The sequence below is a fragment of the Echiichthys vipera genome (assembly GCF_963691815.1).
Source record: "Echiichthys vipera genome assembly, chromosome: 17".
NCBI classification, from domain to species: Eukaryota; Metazoa; Chordata; class Actinopteri; order Perciformes; family Trachinidae; genus Echiichthys; species Echiichthys vipera.
In genome coordinates this window covers 20,382,776-20,399,572 of record NC_139842.1, presented here as the reverse complement: position 1 = coordinate 20,399,572, position 16,797 = coordinate 20,382,776, and the positions used below count along the sequence as shown (strand labels likewise).

The 16,797-nt window shown below is 40.6% G+C and overlaps 1 protein-coding gene across 1 annotated transcript in view; it reads right to left on the bottom strand.

The window, feature by feature from the left end:
• kcnh6a (potassium voltage-gated channel, subfamily H (eag-related), member 6a) overlaps positions 1-15,253 on the bottom strand; it is a gene marked incomplete at both ends in the record, with an annotated part of 34,281 nt that extends 19,028 nt beyond the window's left edge. Inside the window, 6 exons of the mRNA XM_083931699.1 lie at positions 4,127-4,329; positions 6,309-6,618; positions 7,116-7,219; positions 7,652-7,801; positions 10,897-11,127; positions 15,178-15,253. Of these exons, the coding sequence (XP_083787825.1) occupies positions 4,127-4,329; positions 6,309-6,618; positions 7,116-7,219; positions 7,652-7,801; positions 10,897-11,127; positions 15,178-15,253 (1,074 nt within the window). The remainder of the gene's footprint in view (positions 1-4,126; positions 4,330-6,308; positions 6,619-7,115; positions 7,220-7,651; positions 7,802-10,896; positions 11,128-15,177) is intronic.
• Between the last annotated feature and the right edge of the window lie 1,544 nt (positions 15,254-16,797).

Below are 16,797 nucleotides of genomic sequence, written 5' to 3'. Positions count from 1 at the left end.
GAATGGGCGTGTTGATGAAGTTTATATCCTGCTGCGACCAACAGCGGAGGAAAACAAACCTCCAACGGTGAAGAAGAAGGCGGCAACTGGAGAGACGATGAGATTCAGAAACTTAAAGGTTGAATATGTAGAATCTTCATTAAGAGCTATATTTAAATACAAAAATAATACACCCATGGGGCGTTTTGGGTTTGACAATGACTTTCTGTGACGTTCTGTTTACATTGTAGCAGCCAATAGTGGCCGGCATTGCAGGTTGCCAGGGTTGTTTGTTGTTGGGTGCAGCTACTGTAGGCTGGCACTGCGTGAGATGGAGCTTGCCAATCATGCAGCTGCTTATTTGCCCCAGCAGCTGAGTGACCGGAGACGGGGAAAAACCAGAGTCCAAATGCACCAACCAAACCTTCATGAATTTAGGCACCAATTATAAGAACATTTGATCAAATATTAAAAAGCATACAGAAAACATTTTGGTGGCTCATGTAAAAATTATCCTTATTGATTCATGTTGAACCAAGAAATCCTTGGTTGCTCTATGCCACAAAGTTCAAGGGACCAGAGGGTGTGATGGTCACAATGATGCATCCACCGTTTTACAGCCCCAGAGGTGGTGTAAAGCTGCCACACGTGTGATTCCACACAGAACGCCGGCATTATGGAAGCAGAAGGGGTGTCGTGTCAAGTGTGTGTGAGCCGCTCCGCACAGTTAATCAACAGCTTGAAGTTGACCCACAAAATGCCAACTTCATGCATTAAAGTAAAACAACTGTCAGCAGAGAGGACGGCGACAGGCTGCAGGCACACGTGTTTGACAGAGGGAGAGAAAGAAAAGAGAGAGGGGAAGAGACGGTGGACTTCTGCACGCAATGTTGCTGTAAGTTATTAATAACCTTGTAAACTCTGAGTGCTGCTTTGACACTTTTTGACCCTCCCGTGGGTCGATTCATCATCACTGCTGCGTGGCGCTCCGCCCTGCCAGTTTTCCCTTTCACACAGACGTGTGGCGCGGACGTCGGCTCGGTGCTGAGTTATCCTTAAGACACTTTTATGTAGAGCGGGTCTAGACCGCACTGTTTAATTTACAGACACCCAACCCCCATGAGCAATGAAGGCAACAGACCAATTTTCCTCTAAATGTATTGACAGGTTTTTGAGCTTTCCTGATAAATTATCAAACCAAAAGCCAAACAAACAGTTTGATTAGGGCAAAAAACACAGCTTCTTTGGCTCAGACTGGTTAGGAAGAGAGTCAACTGACCGCTGTGGAAGCCCTTTAGATAAACTGGGTTAATGTGATGCGTGCACACACACACACACGCACACACATACACACACACACACGCACACACGCGCGCACACACACACACACACACACACACACACACACACACACACACACACACACACACACACACACACACACACACACACACACACACACACACACACACACACACACACACACACACACATCTTACATTATTACATGTTTCTGAGACGACTTATTTCCCACAATATTTCTGAGGTAAATATTGTGGTTAGTAGGGCTGTATGACTCAATATAGGTCATTTCATATCTCAATATAGTATAGTATATATATCATGTGTTTTCTGGTGATTCAATAAATTAATAGTCTATATGAAATAACCATATATTAAAGGCTAGTTTTGTATACTCCTGTTATTTATTTTCTCATTCTATTAAAAAACCTTAGTGTAAAAATGAACATAATGTGCAAGGATCAGACAGTTAAGTGGCATCTAAATCACGTAAATATTTCAGTAAACCTGTTTGGCTTGCTGTTTTTTTTTAAATTGCAATAGAAACATTATAGAAAAAAATATACAATAGGCAATTTATATATTGTTTTGGCGATATATATATTGTCATAGCCAGGTTAGTAATCCGCAACATTCATCGAACTGTATAATAATGAGTTATACTTTAATATTCAACAAAAGCTACAGTGAGCTCATACAATATGTAAACAAGGGCGCTTCACCTAAACGAGACAATGTCTTTTTTAACATTAACTAAAAGGCTTTTAGAAGATGTTCTCAAAGAGCAGAGGAGTATGTAATGATTCAATTGCTCTAATCTTCTCTTCATTATTTCATTGTCTCCATTTGTCAGAATTCAACACTCAAATAGGGACTATTAAGTCAGACTTTAAAAGACTAATTTGACATATATTGGGCATTTTTCCATTGTGTTTCTCTCTCCACTGCTGTGTGTGTGTGTGTGTGTGCTCAGACACCAGGGTGCGATGACAGGTGGCTGATGAGTTGTGTTGTGCCGTAGATGTCACACCTCAGGTGTGATTGTTCTTCCACACTTTGACCCTGAAACTGCAGATGTCTTTTAGCATCTTCAGTGAGCCAGAAGCAACAAAACATTTACACACATCTTTTGTCAGTGCTATTTATGTGCAGAGACGATGACTGGATGTGACAGTGCGAGGAGATCAACTACAATTATGGACAACAGGCTGACAGGAGGAGTATGTGATGTGATGGAAATCATTTCCTTTCAGGAAAAACAGCTGGCAGACACCACTGTGAATCTTTGTCACCCCAACCTCTAAATATCTAAATATTAGGCTTAACTTTAACTTAACTTGCCTTTCTGGCATTTTTTACACTTTTCTTTTGTAATCTTAAAATGCTCCTAATGAGCATATGGCCGGAGTTTCGGACCTCCAACTAGGCCAAATGCACTGGAATGCCTGTTAAAGTGGAACCTACTACTAGTGAATTTTGGGTAGGTTGATCTCCCCCAAATTCGATAGTAGCAGGTTCCACTTTGACAGATATTCCTGTGCATTTTGCCCAGTTGGAGGTCCGAAACTTCGGACTTCCCATGGCACTTGAACGCAGCATTTCTCTCTCAACCCATGTGTGAGGGGAGGAGCGAGTGTCAGAGGTCAGGCAGGCGGAAGAGGGTGGGACTTTGGGGGAAGCGCTGAGTGCTCTAACTGACACATACAAGAAAGGTATGGATTGCTTCAACATTAATCCTAGAAATCCATCAATCTAAACAAACACAAATATGTAAACAGGTTGATCATTTCACCAAGAAGTAATTTCCAAGAACTGGAATTACTGCGTTGCAGTTTGCATCCAAGCTGTCCAGATGTACATAAACATATATGTAGTGAAGACACTGAATGAATGTAAAAAAAGGTATTAAGTGTATTTTTTGGTGAAACGCAGATGCTTCACACACATCTTCAACCCGGCAGCACGGAAGATCTAAACAATCAGCTTAGTTTGAAGATTAGTGTTATAATGTGTGATAATTCAGTATTTGACCAAATGTCTCCTCTTCTGTTTATGAGTTATGAAACATTATGATGTCACGTGAAGATGACGTTTGACCTTTTTGGATATAAAATGTCATCACTTCATCATTTGTGTGAAATGTCGTCATAATTAGCGTATGGATTCTTGGGTCTATAGAGAGATTGTGAGGACATTTGTGCCAAATTTGAAGAAAATCCCTCAAGGCACTCCTCAGATATCTCGTTCACAACAATGGGACGGACAGACGGACAACTGGACAACATAATGCACAGAGACACAAAGATCAGCGTTGCCTTATTCTGCGTCAACACGCTATAGATACCTTTCTAGAAAACTCCTTAAAAAAACAGCAAAACTGAGAACAAGTGGAATCATCTCACCTCGTGGGCACATCTTGTTCTTGTATTAAGAAACAGAAGTGATGTAAGGTTTTGTCAGGTTTCAGCTGACCTTTTTTTCCTCTATTGTACTCTTTAACAGTTGTTCTGTGGGCGCAGGCACATCCATTAACTTTTCATCAGGCAAAATGATGAATAGAACATTGAACATCGGTCCTTTTTGATTTTACAGACTCTCAGCTCAAAGTTATTGCAAATTTTGAAAATAAGATAGAAAGCAGGGATCACAGTTTTAGGGCAGTAACTATGACATAAAGGAAAAGTGCACAGGTGGAACCATCTGACGGTACATTTCGAATTAAGAAAAATGTTTAAGCAACCAACAACTCTGACCACAGAGTGACTGAGCGAGAACAAAACGCACAAAAAAAGGAAAGATTTTTCGTCTCTCTTTTTCCACTGAGCTGTTAAAGGACTCGTCTTACCTGGGTGACGTGAGTGACCTTCTCGGTGACGTTCTGGGTTCGTTCTTTAACCTTGCTGGGTGCGATGATTTCGATCTCAGTGGGCGAAGGAGGTCTCATCCGGTCCGAGCCGAAGGTGAGAGTGACCTGAGGGATGCGGCCGACGGTCCGAAGTCTCATCAGGTCCGAGTCCGACGTGGAGTTCAGTGCGCTGGGCTTCAGATCTGTAGAAACACATGATGCGATGTGAAATTGTAACTAAAACAGAAGCTATGATGTACATCTAAATCTAAAAGTGTAAAGGTTTGAAGGTCGAATCATAACCAAATGTAAAATCAAATATTTACTACAGATAAAATGTTTTCAGAGACGTAATATTAGGGAATCAGGACAAACTGCATCTCCCCTCAGCCTCAAAGACACTGATGGACGTGCAAGGGATGGTGAAAACAAAAGAAAATGTGATGGACAGAGTGAGAGCGCAGAGTGTGATTGGAACCTGCACGAAAAATATAGTTTCCTCACAAAATACTTCCCCCGAGAGAAGAGGGAGAGGTGCAGCAATTTTGCCACAAATGGACTTTACACCACACACACACACACACACACACACACACACACACACACACACACACACACACGTACACACACACACACACACACACACACTGACAGATTGATTCCTGTTCGACCATCAGGCGGCTGCAAGCGCTCCGAGTGACGCTCTCTGTGACGCTCTCTGTGTTATGGATGTTAGAGAGCCGTGATCGTTCATATCTCTCTCTATTTCTGTCTGTTCTTGTCTGATAGAAAAGTAAAGACTCACACAGTGAATCGTGCCGTGAACTGATTGCAGTTTTTGCTGCTTTGTACATCATTTGTAATTTTTTCTATTTTATTGAATCCGAGCAAAACGTGGATAATGTTTCATGCTTGGTGAAATATGATTTCGAATGATACAGTGTTTAATTGCTGTCAGGCATTTAATTGGATGAAATGAAATGTTAATAGTCAATATATTTCATTAACATGATGAAAGGATTCATTAAAGTGTAATTCCGGCACAAAATCATCCCATGGTCTTTTTACTCACTTACATACATCAAATAAGCCATCGAGACAGTTTTTTTCGTTTATCAACTATTAACGGGGAAATCCGGGAGAGTCGCTAACAGCCGGATGTGGCTAACAGTGATTAGCTCGGGGCAGTACGGTGAAGGAATTAAAACGTCTTTTTTAACCACTAATACTGCTGAAAATAACAGCAAACCTCTGCAGTAGCATGAGAAGAGTCCCTACACAGAAAACAAAGCCCCAATGGGCTCCTTCCATTGGGATTGACTTTGGTAATCCACTTGAATGGACTTTACTACGAGAGGAGCTGGTACAGGGGCCAGTAGGAAGTCTTTAAAACACTCTTTTAATAAACTCCTGGTTCTCTAACTATGTTGTTGGTGCTTCGTTTAATGTGTAGGGACTCTTCTCATGCTACTGCAGAGGGTTGCTGTTATTTTCAGCAGAATTTTGAGCAGCTACGAACCATCCAGACCTCTCAGATCGTCTGGGACAAGTCTGCTCCGTGTCCCCAGAGTCAGAACTAAACATGGAGAGGCAGCGTTCAGTGTTTATGCTCCACATATGTGGATCAAACTTCCAGAAAACTGCAACTCTTAGTTCTTTTAAAGCAAGACTGAAGACTTTTCTATTTGCCGCTGCTTTTCAGTAAACTGCACCGTAACTTCTGTAACTGTAACAATCTTTAATATGTTTTAAATGACCTTTTATGTGTTTTAAATTGATATGTTTTATGTGTTATTTTCCCAATGCTTATGTGAAGCACTTTGAATTACCTTGTTGAATTTTGCTATACAAATAAGCTTGCCTTGCCTATTAGTGGTTAAAAAAGACGTTCTAATGCCTTCACCGTACTGCCCTGAGCCAGCCACTGTTAGCCACGTCCGACTGTTAGCGACTCTCCAGGATTTCTCCGTTAATAGTTCACACACCAAAAAAACTGTCTCTATGGCTTATTTGATGTATGTAACTTCAGAAAAAGACCATGGGGTGATTTTGCACCGGAATTACACTTTAATATGATGAAAGGATGTACTGTAAAGATACTTCAGTTTTCCTCTGACGGCTTGCTGTAATAATATTTATATAATTTTATATTTTAACCTAATCTCATCCATCAGACACTCACTGCTGTTGGTTCGGGAGTCTCCAGGTCGACTGCTCCATTCTGCCCTCATGCCGTCAATGTCGTCCAGTGACGAGGCGCGTCTGAGGCTCCGAACGCTGTCCCGAGAGCAGCTACGAGGTAACACCCCCCTGGAGAAGGCGTTGCCGGGGTCCAGGCGGTCTGTCAGCAAGGAGCGCCGCTTGGTGGAGGACTGGGCTGCAGGGGAGGGGGGGTCCAGGTCCTGTTCTATCAGAGCTTCCGTCTCAGACTGCATGCAGCTTTCCTTGGAAGGGATCCGAAACTCTTTGAGGGGGACATCCTCGCTGTTTGGCTGTCAAGGACAGAGAGCAGGAGGCCACGTCTTAGGTATACAAAAACAAAACATAACACACTTTTTTTTCTTCTCTTGCATATCAAACTTTATAGCTTATACAAAATAAAGTAGACCTGCAACAGAAAGGAATGTCTCATCCCTGCCAAACAGTCAAATACAGTTCCGGTGTCTGGTTTGGACGCAGTCAGGAAATACTTTCTCACAAGAAGTGATTCGTCAAAACACAAGAGAACTCTAAACAGAAGTATGAAAGATGAACCCAACAATGGTAGATTATTTCCCCCTCTTTCTACACGCTGGGGTCCTTCGAGCCGCGAAATAAATCCTTGAATTTCAAACAATTCTCAGCTATTTGAGTAAATGTGAAACTGCACAGAGCATACTTAATGGTTATAGTTTAACAAGAGAAAAAAGCCTACACATACCGCATTGCAGTATGTTTGTGTGTGTGTGTGTGTGTGTGTGTGTGTGTGTGTGTGTGTACACCACCTCACCTGCAGGTAGTCCACTACCACTCCTTCAAACTGATCTTTGGAAAGTGAAGGTCGTCTCATGGACCGCAGCACCGGCAGCCTCATCTTCAACCTGCGATTCTGACCTTAGAGGGAAAGTCTGTGTTCATCTCAGCCGTAATGAAGACTCTAACTTTATCTGCTGCAAATCATATTCATATGCAGTATTTTCTTTTAGAAGAAATACATTTTGGGAGACACTTTCTCCTGGATTAGTTTCTTTTAAATAATGCGTTTATATGTACATGTATCTGAAAAATTCTAGCTGAGAATCTTTGTCAGCTGGTAATTTCTACTATGTGCGTGACTGGAAACTAATAGCATGCTTGAGTTAATAATTAAAATGTCAACACTGATCTCTATGATGGTGTGACACAAACTGCAAAATATGATTGTGCAGTAATTCATATTTACAGTTGCTGTTTCAGTTTATCCCAGCAGCAGAAACATTCAGCTTCTCTAAAATTGAAAGCACATTATGCGAGTAAAGGTATAAGACATGTGTGAAAAGGCTTTACAGTATATCAATCCTTGAGTGACTCTCTGTCTGAGGCCGGACTTCTTGGCGGCAGGATCAATGAGCTCCTGGAAGTCGAGGATGAACATGATGACAACACCTTCCTCGTTTTTTACAGGGACAACGTCCACCAGGCATGGTCTGCAGGTCCCTTTAGACACAGAAGGGAACAAACTTTAATAGGAGAGTAGGGGGCACCTGGACTTGAACCAGGGACCTCTTGATCTGCAGTCAAATGCTCTACCACTGAGCTATACCCCCTTACACATATATGGACAGGGTACCGATAAAAGAATAGAGACAGAGAGGGATTTAAAGGGTAAAACAGAGGGACGGATTCGAAACACTGAAAGGTTTAAACTAAGGCTAAATGAGCCACACTTCCGTCAGGTCTAACTTCACTCTGCAATCAGTGTGGTCTAAGAATAGAAATGGGGGGAGAGGTCAGATCACCACAATCACACACTTACATGCAGAGGACCGTATGTCCACACAGTGCCTGCATTCAGTCCCATTCACACATCCAATCTAAAGAGAAAAAACACTCTAACAGGAATTTAGTCTGAAAAAAATCAGCCTGTGAGAGAAGCTGAATCCACTTGTTTGCAAAAAAAAAAAAAGAAAGTCTGCCCGTACAGTCTGGAAGCACAGCAAGACGCATGAGACAAAACAAATACTGTAGATGCTTTGTGGATTTGAGCTGGCATTTCCATGACAACAGCACTCTAGACTGCACACCCCATGCCCAAATATCCAAAGTAGCAAGCCATGTGTGGGTACTGTATGTGTACTGTGTGTAATTAGACAGCAAATGTGTTTTGTGGCTCCGTCGTGTGTTTCTGCCTCAGTGACTTTGTGCAAGTGACGGATGAAAGGTGGAGTAGGAATTAAACAGTCGCACAGGTCAGTCTGCAGCCGGTGGGGAGCATTAAGATTAAATCAGTCAAGAGGAAATGAAGCTTTGAGAGGAGGGAACGTTCGGTAAAATGCCACAGATGCCAAGTTTAAATGTCTGTCACGTCTGTTATTTCTTTGTGTTCTTTCACTCTGTTCTCTTACTGGAATTCTTATATCACCATCAATTTTACGTCTCTACAGTTTTCTTTCCTTCTAATGTCCCAGACTATAATTATAATTTTGTTGCACATCATTTTTTTTTCTTAAATCAACATTTTGCACTTAATAAATGTGCAGGAGGGGAAAGGAAGCATGGGAAAGATTGTTGAGGAGGGATTAATGTTGTACCAAAAAACCAATATGGCAGAACAGGAGAGGCAAACCAAATGCCCATCCCAGGAACAGGTTTTTAAGAAGAGATTAAAGCTCTTTACACATGCACTGCAAACCTGAAATTACTGAGACATTACCCAGCCGAGCTGTATGTGCAAATGCAAATGTCTAAATTCAGTTGGAAGGAAGATCTATAGGTGTTTATCCTGCCGGCTCCAGAGTACCAAGTCTGTGTGAATAGAGCAGCTGATTGTGGCTCTGTTGATGATATTTTATCATGCAGCTGGTGCAAAAGCAGAAGAAAACAAACATCCCGGGGTGAAGAAGGGTGACACAAAGACGGCAACAACATTTCTAACTGGAGAGACAACGAGATTTGGGAATTTCCGTTGGCAAGGGCCGTCGCTGAAACCATCAGAAGATCCATGGAAACTGCAAGAGACTCAGTTATTTATGACCAAGTCACATACGGGCTCCGTAACTGCGGTGTAAACTCTAACAAGGCGCCATCCTTCGCCTAAACCAAACAGAGTATTTCTGATAAGTGACAACACGTCTGACACGGACAATCTTCTGTTGTCTGCAACGCACCTGATTCTTGACTTGTGACTGTGATGGGATTTACAATTAACATGTTTTGTGTTTTAAAACACGGGACAAAACACATTCTTTATCTCCTCATGATGCAGACGTTTTCTTTATCTTTGCATGTAATGTATAGCCCTGGTTATCTTGTGAAGATACTTCCCTTTATCCTGCCATACAAGTGGGACTGGAATTTATAATTATGACTCTTGTTGAAGGATATACGTATATATGGTTTATATATATGGTATATATATGGTATATATGGTATATATGGTATATACGTATATATGGTGATTCAACATTCACAGGCATATATGGTGATTGTTATGGTGGTTAAAGAGTGGATGTAAAAGTAGCACATTAGGTGTTATACATTTATACTCTGTGTTCATTGTCATTTTCATGTATTACGCAGACAGTAGGTGCTTGTTTCTCAGCCTTGAAACCACTGTGAGAGTGTGTGCAGAGGAGAGATAAAAAGGAGTTTGTGTAGCAGTCAGTAGATAGGGCAACTACAAGCGAAAGAGCGCTGAGGCCTTCAAGGACACTGTCTGTGGATGTGTGATATTTGCTTATACCTATAAAGGAGAAGTGTACTCTGTATCAGCAGATCTCACCGGGATTCCAGCCTGAACAGATGTGATTCTCTGTGGTGACATCTCCAAAGATCTTTGCATTAATAAATATCTTGAGCTTGTTTGTATGTGTCCAAACTGATCACTGATCACTTGTTCACTGCCTCAACGCTCTGCGATACTCAAGGCACAGGTCAAGTCACCCTTGTGCTCCGTAAACGTCATGCCAGCTGGGCTGTTTTGCACTATCTGTATTTAAACTCTACAGAACCTGACCTTGGGGGCACTCTTCAAGATGGGAGACGTTTTTGCAGGCGTTTTTTCAGAGGGCTTCCTTGCAAGGAAATGATTTGGAATAAACTCACATGGACAAAGCTGATCTTATTGTTTCTTCATCTTTCTTGATTGACCCTTATTGACTAATTTCCCCACAACATGACTCAAGGATATGATGCTGTGTGTCTGCCTGGTATTGGAACACAACAAGCCTGATGATAAAACTCTGATTTGTTCGTGATGACTGATCACGATCATGGAGAGTCTGCAAAAAACAGGCAGGTCTCTAGGTGGTGTCGTGAGATTTAGACCTTTTTTCTTCCTGATAAATCAAGTTTTCCATGTTTCATTTTTATGACTAGAATCTGGAAAAATCTAATTCTGAACAGGAAGACAAGACTTCATCGAGTCAGTTCGGACTTTAACAGCCTTCTGTATGTTCCTGGAATACAGTGAATTTCCGTGCTGGTCATAGTATTTGTTTTCATAACAGTCAAGATGTCCAATACGTCAAATTCTCTGAAGGCTGGAAGGCTCCCACCCAGGTATCAAACATTCCTTTCTTCCTGTGCCTTACCTTCCTTATCGTAGTAGAGGATCTCCACTTTGCGCTCCTCGGACCCGAGCAGGGCCTGAGCCAGCTGGGCCAGGGCGCTTTTCATGGTGCCGGGCCCCACCAAGAACTGGCAGGTGCAGGGCTGCTGCATGATCTCGGCCCTCGCGAAACCAAACATCTGGCAGAAGCCTTCGTTGCAATAGATGATGCCACAGTTCTTCATCTGGGCATTGGCGATCAGAAACTTGCGATCTGAGGGAGGAAAGACACTTAGCGTCATATTCCAGTTTAAAAATCGATTTAGGAATACTCTGCGACTTTGGGTTGAAGTTATTAAATAAAACACTTCTATATTTCATTTGCTTATGCTTCAAAATCTTGAGCATACAACACAATTACACTTGCACTATTTGATTGATTCAAACATGTTTAAGTGGGCCGTCACAGTGTCTCTCCACTCGACAATCAGCTGAAGTGGAGCTAATGTTGTCGTCAACTTCTCCATAATGACGCTAATGTTAATACCATTACCATTTCTCCCAGGGGACTGAGGAGAAGCAGGTGGCCACTTTAACACAAGAGCCTCTGTGGCGTCACATACCTGCTCTCACTTGTGGGAATTCACAGGTTGGTTCCTTATTAGACTGTATTCATCCACCTGTGAAAGCTTTTAATTATCTACCCTATATAATGAGCCTACTGCTGGATGATGTTATTGTCTTTTCTGTTTTGTGTTTCCATAATTTTGTCTCTATTTATACTGGCAGTGGTGGAAGAGGTGTTCACATCAATGTCAGAAATTAAAGAGGGTCTCTGACATACTCACACAAACAATCATGTTACATATAAACGCACAGATTGGCACAAGGTTACGTACTAACATTATATGCATATTAATCTGAATTCAAGAAAAAAAATCTGACCCTGTGGGCACATAGGGTTAGCCTCGTGAGACCATCCTGATGTCTGAGCTCCATTGTATTTTACTCGCAGATCAGTCTGGTAACGTGCAGAGGAGAAAATCTGGAGAAGTTTGACCAGCGACCGAACCAATCAGCGTTGGTTTTGAGGCGGATTTAAGTGACGAAACAAGAAGCGATTTTTCAGTGTAAACAAAATGGTGGCTTCCACGGATGAGATGAGCGCAGCTATCGAGCAACCCGCTCGCTAAAGCTTTACCCTTTTATCCATTACACAAACGGCGGATATCCTTTACCCACATGTTGTTTCCTTTCTTAGCTTTACGCACTGTTGTTGGTAACATAGTGGGTTTCAGGGTTCTGCCTGGTCTGAAAGGGTTTCTTTGAAATGTTACAATTATCCCTTGTCACAATTGCCCCTTATCTCCCCTAAATATCCATGTAGCCTGTCCTATTTTTCAGGGACTGAGAGAACTGTTATCTCCCTTTAATACCATATGTTGCCAAACTCTGTGTACGCTCTTGTCATCTTATCTAATTAATTGAAAGCATTCTAATCAAAATCCTCTATATGTATGTTTAAAAGTAATAAAATATGCATATTTGACATGTTGTTTACATTCTTAGCTTTCCCTCTACGCGCTGTTATTATGTCATACGCTTCGTTGATCTGATTGGTTGATTTTGCCCATATGTTGGTGATGGACAGATGGTATATCCAATCAGCATCCAGTATTTTCGCCCCTTCCCAAAAGATCTCCAAACAAGAGTTCCCAGATGGATATGCTGAGCAAATGTGAATTATGCGAATCAATACATCTTGCGGAGTCAGGTTAACAGAGGGTAGCTGTACACAAGAAACTGAAACAAAACAAAATCAACAACAATAAAAACAATGCAAAAAGAAGCAAACAACTGTACAGACTAAAATGATGCCAGCATCAGTGCAAGATATATACAATAGTATAACAATGCACTTTTTAAAATAAAAAAAAATCATTTTGTAAATACCCTATTTATTTAGACAGTTGCGGTAAAATTTGCACCCTAAATACTTTAAAATCCTCTGTTTAGTTTTCATATTTGAGCCCCAAATGGGTAAAACACAAAGAAGCAAACATTAGAAAAAAGCTTGAGAAATTAAACTAATTTCTTATCTAACAAATGATGCTTGATTTTTTTTTTTAATACTTTTTCAGCTCACAATACTTCTGTACTTTAGTTGAGTAGGATTGTAAATGCAGGACTTTTACTACTTTACTTTTACAGTAGTGAAGTAAAGGATCTGAACACTTTTTTCACCACTGGAAACTGGACCAAAGTCACGTTTTTTTCATGCAATGTCAACCTTTTGAGTATTAACTCTTCTGCACTCCTTAAATAAATCCGCAATAGTAATTCCGAGCTCATATACCATCCAGTTCCTGTTACTGATGACTGTACATGGAAATCTGCATCAGCATGCCAAAACATCGTCCACCATGAACGTGAAGTAGGACCGTTCTGTTCGAAGGCTGCTAATGGAGGAGTTAGGTGAGCTGAATGTAGAGTACATATCCTCTGACTGGCCCTTTTTTTAAATGTTATTTTCCCGGTGTGGAACTGGGTTCTGCTGCCTGTACAGATGAGTGAAGGGGACACTTCCCTCAGTCCCTCTCTCAGCCTCAAAAGTAAATGGGTGAGCTCCTCTGGTGGAAAGCACATCCTGTCCAAAGTCATTATCTGGGGCTCAATGCAGAAGCATGGATCGTCACAGTGTTGCTAAGCAGCACCGCTGTGGCACGTGCATTCACCTGGTCGTGCATGTGCATGTGGCTGCGCGTGCACACATTTAGGGACATACAGTAGAGGCATTACATAACAGGGTCTTTTTTTTTTTAAAAAGGGGCTTCAGTTAACCAAAAGTATTTATCCTGAATTAAGAGCAATCAACTATTTGTTCATGTGTGGAATGTCCGATCAGGGTCATTTTCAGTCCAACACACTGTTAGACCGTAGTGAGGTAGGAGAGGGGGGAATTTTGGGAAACTGACTTTAAAGGTAGACTGAAAAAGCAGCCTTTGTGTTGATTATTTTGCATTATGTAAAATGTTTTGTAGCGTTTTAAAACAACAAATTATACCAACAAAAGGCTAAATGACTGATGTGCAATGTGAGATGATGTACAAGAACCAAATGTGTGAGCGGTGGTCTCTCTCTGTGGAACATATGAGCTAATGGAACTTTAAAATTAGACAGCAGGTGATCACACACACACACACACACACACACACACACACACACACACACACACACACACACACACACACACACACACACACACACACACACACACACACACACACACACACGCACACACGCACACACACACACGCAGGTGCAATAACACCTCAAACATAAAAGGAGCAGCGGGGAAGGCTTACAGCATCATTTTTTTCCAGTGTACCATTAAAAGCCTGTCAGTGTGACACCTGTTCAGGCAACAAAGGAGTCTACATTCAAATGAAAGGTCGCCTTTTTTTGTAACTGCAACTTTAACATGCAAAATTATGCTTTGGCACCAAACTAACAAGGTTTTACCCACATTATGCACCTTTAAAAGTACATCCAACCCTGTTCCATTCACAACGGTGCTCTAGTTTAACAATCCTCACACAGAGGAGACTGGAGACCATTGTACCTTTTTTTTTTTTTTAAGTCATTACTCAAAAAGCTCTTGAACTATTAGGATACTATTTTATATAGGTATCTTGTATCTGTGCTCTAAATATTAACAAGCAATGTTAGAGTCACACCAGAAATCAAATGTAACATCATGTGCAGGGGCGATTATAACACCACACTTATACCTATATAAGGTTACTTAATACCTATATACCTAATATTAATACCAAGAATTACGATAAACCCCTGAGAATAAAGATATAATTGAAACAATGTAAAATCCATTCAACGATGTATTAAAACAGTGTAATTAATCATATGTTATACAATTAATAATGAGCATTTCCCCAGTGTGGGAATAATGAAGGATTATCTAAATGTTGTTAACATAGTGAGTTGCATGGTTCAGCCTGGTCTGAAATGGTTCCTTTGACAATTATCCCTTGTCACAATTGCCCCCGGTCTCCCCTAAATATCCATGTAGCCTGTCCTATTTTTCAGAGACCGACAGAACTGTTATCTCCCTTTAATACCACATGTTGCCAAACTCTTTTTACGCATCCGATTAATTGAAAGCACCCTTATCAAAATCCTCTATATGTATGTTTAAAAGTAATAAAATATGCATATTTGTAACAATTTAATCGTCGCTATGTGGAGATGAACTGTGTGACAGCATCTAATGTGCATACTTTAGTTAAATTTCATGTGCACTTACTTTGCTCGTCGAATTTCCTGATGATCGTGTCCAGGTAGGTGTTCTGCAGCGCAACATGACCGCGTCTCACAGGCATTTTGGTGCTGAGAGAAAAGACTTCTCCGACACATGAACCCCTACTGGTGTTTTTAAAAAAAAATAAAAAATAGATAAAACAAAAAATCTGAAGCGCCACCTGTGGAGAAAAACAGCCCGCTTCCACGTGGAGGACGCGCGTCTAAAGGCGGGTTTTGGATTTCTCTCAGAGGCTGGAGCTCTGGAGGAGGATGGAGAGGACTGCTCCGGTTGCCAGGGCGATAGCAGATGCAGGATGCAAGACCAAAAAAAAAAAGTAGACTAGGATGCTGTAAAAATCCAGTGCAACATATTTTAACCTTTAAAAAGAAAAACAAACAATGCATGAACCTGTTCCCACAGTTTTGCTTCCTCTCGGCAGAGACACGCAGAGAAGGGGACCTTGTTTTGGAGGAGAAGTTGGGAACAGGAGATCTAAGTTTATTGATTTAATCGCAACATTCCCCCTCAAGTTTGGACACTGCGCGATAAGCACGGTGGAGAAGAAGCTGCTATCAGCCACAGTGCCTGGATCCACTCCCCTTCCACCTCCCCCCGGCTCGACAGGAGCGGCTGTCAGCAGTGACCAGCCTGCCCGAGTTTACCAGATCAGAAAAGGAAGTACAACAGAATAGACTTTCAAAATAAGAGCACTGACTCCAAGACCTGAGGATTACGCGCAAGGTCAGATCTGCCCAAGGTGGCTGGTTTTATCACTGGATATTTATTCATGAAGTGATGGTGGTAAATACTCGGCATAATAATGAAATACAATTCAATTCAATTTTCAATTCAATTGTATTTATAGTGCTAAATCATAACAAAAGTTATCTAAGGACACTTTACAGAGTAGGTATAGACCACACTCTATGGATTATTAATACATTTATTTTTTTAATTAAATACAATTAATAATGATAATAAAAAAATCAATAATTTTAGCACAAAGTATTTTACAGCACAAAGTATTTTACAGTAAGGGGAATATATATATATATATATATATATATATATTATATACAGGGATAGAATGTCATGATTAATGCAAAGATGGGAAATAAACAGTAAAAACCTTAAAAAAAAATTAAAAAGAATACATTAGATAGAAAATAAAAACTCACTGAATAATAATAGTAACAATAATACAAAAATAATAAGTTTCATAGCACCTTTCACACAGAAAATGCCACAAAAAGTGTTTTACAATAAGGGAAAATAGACATAAAAACAGGGATATAATTCATGCAATAAGATTCCCATTTTATTGCATGAAACAAACTTTATAATAACAGTATGCTCAAAAATAAGATGAAAAAGATGAATTAGAAAATAAAGAATGTATAATAATAATAATAATAAAAATAAAAATAAAAATATTAAACAATCTGGTCATTATTTGTTGCAATCCCCAAAGTTGTTACAGCACCCCCAAATCCTAAAACTATTTGTTAAAATTGAATATATTGCCCTCACATTATTTCCCCTGGTGTTAGATTTTCTTTCTCAATCACTAAATGAGGTAATACCAAGATTAAAAAGCCATTTTGTGTATATTAAATAATGGCC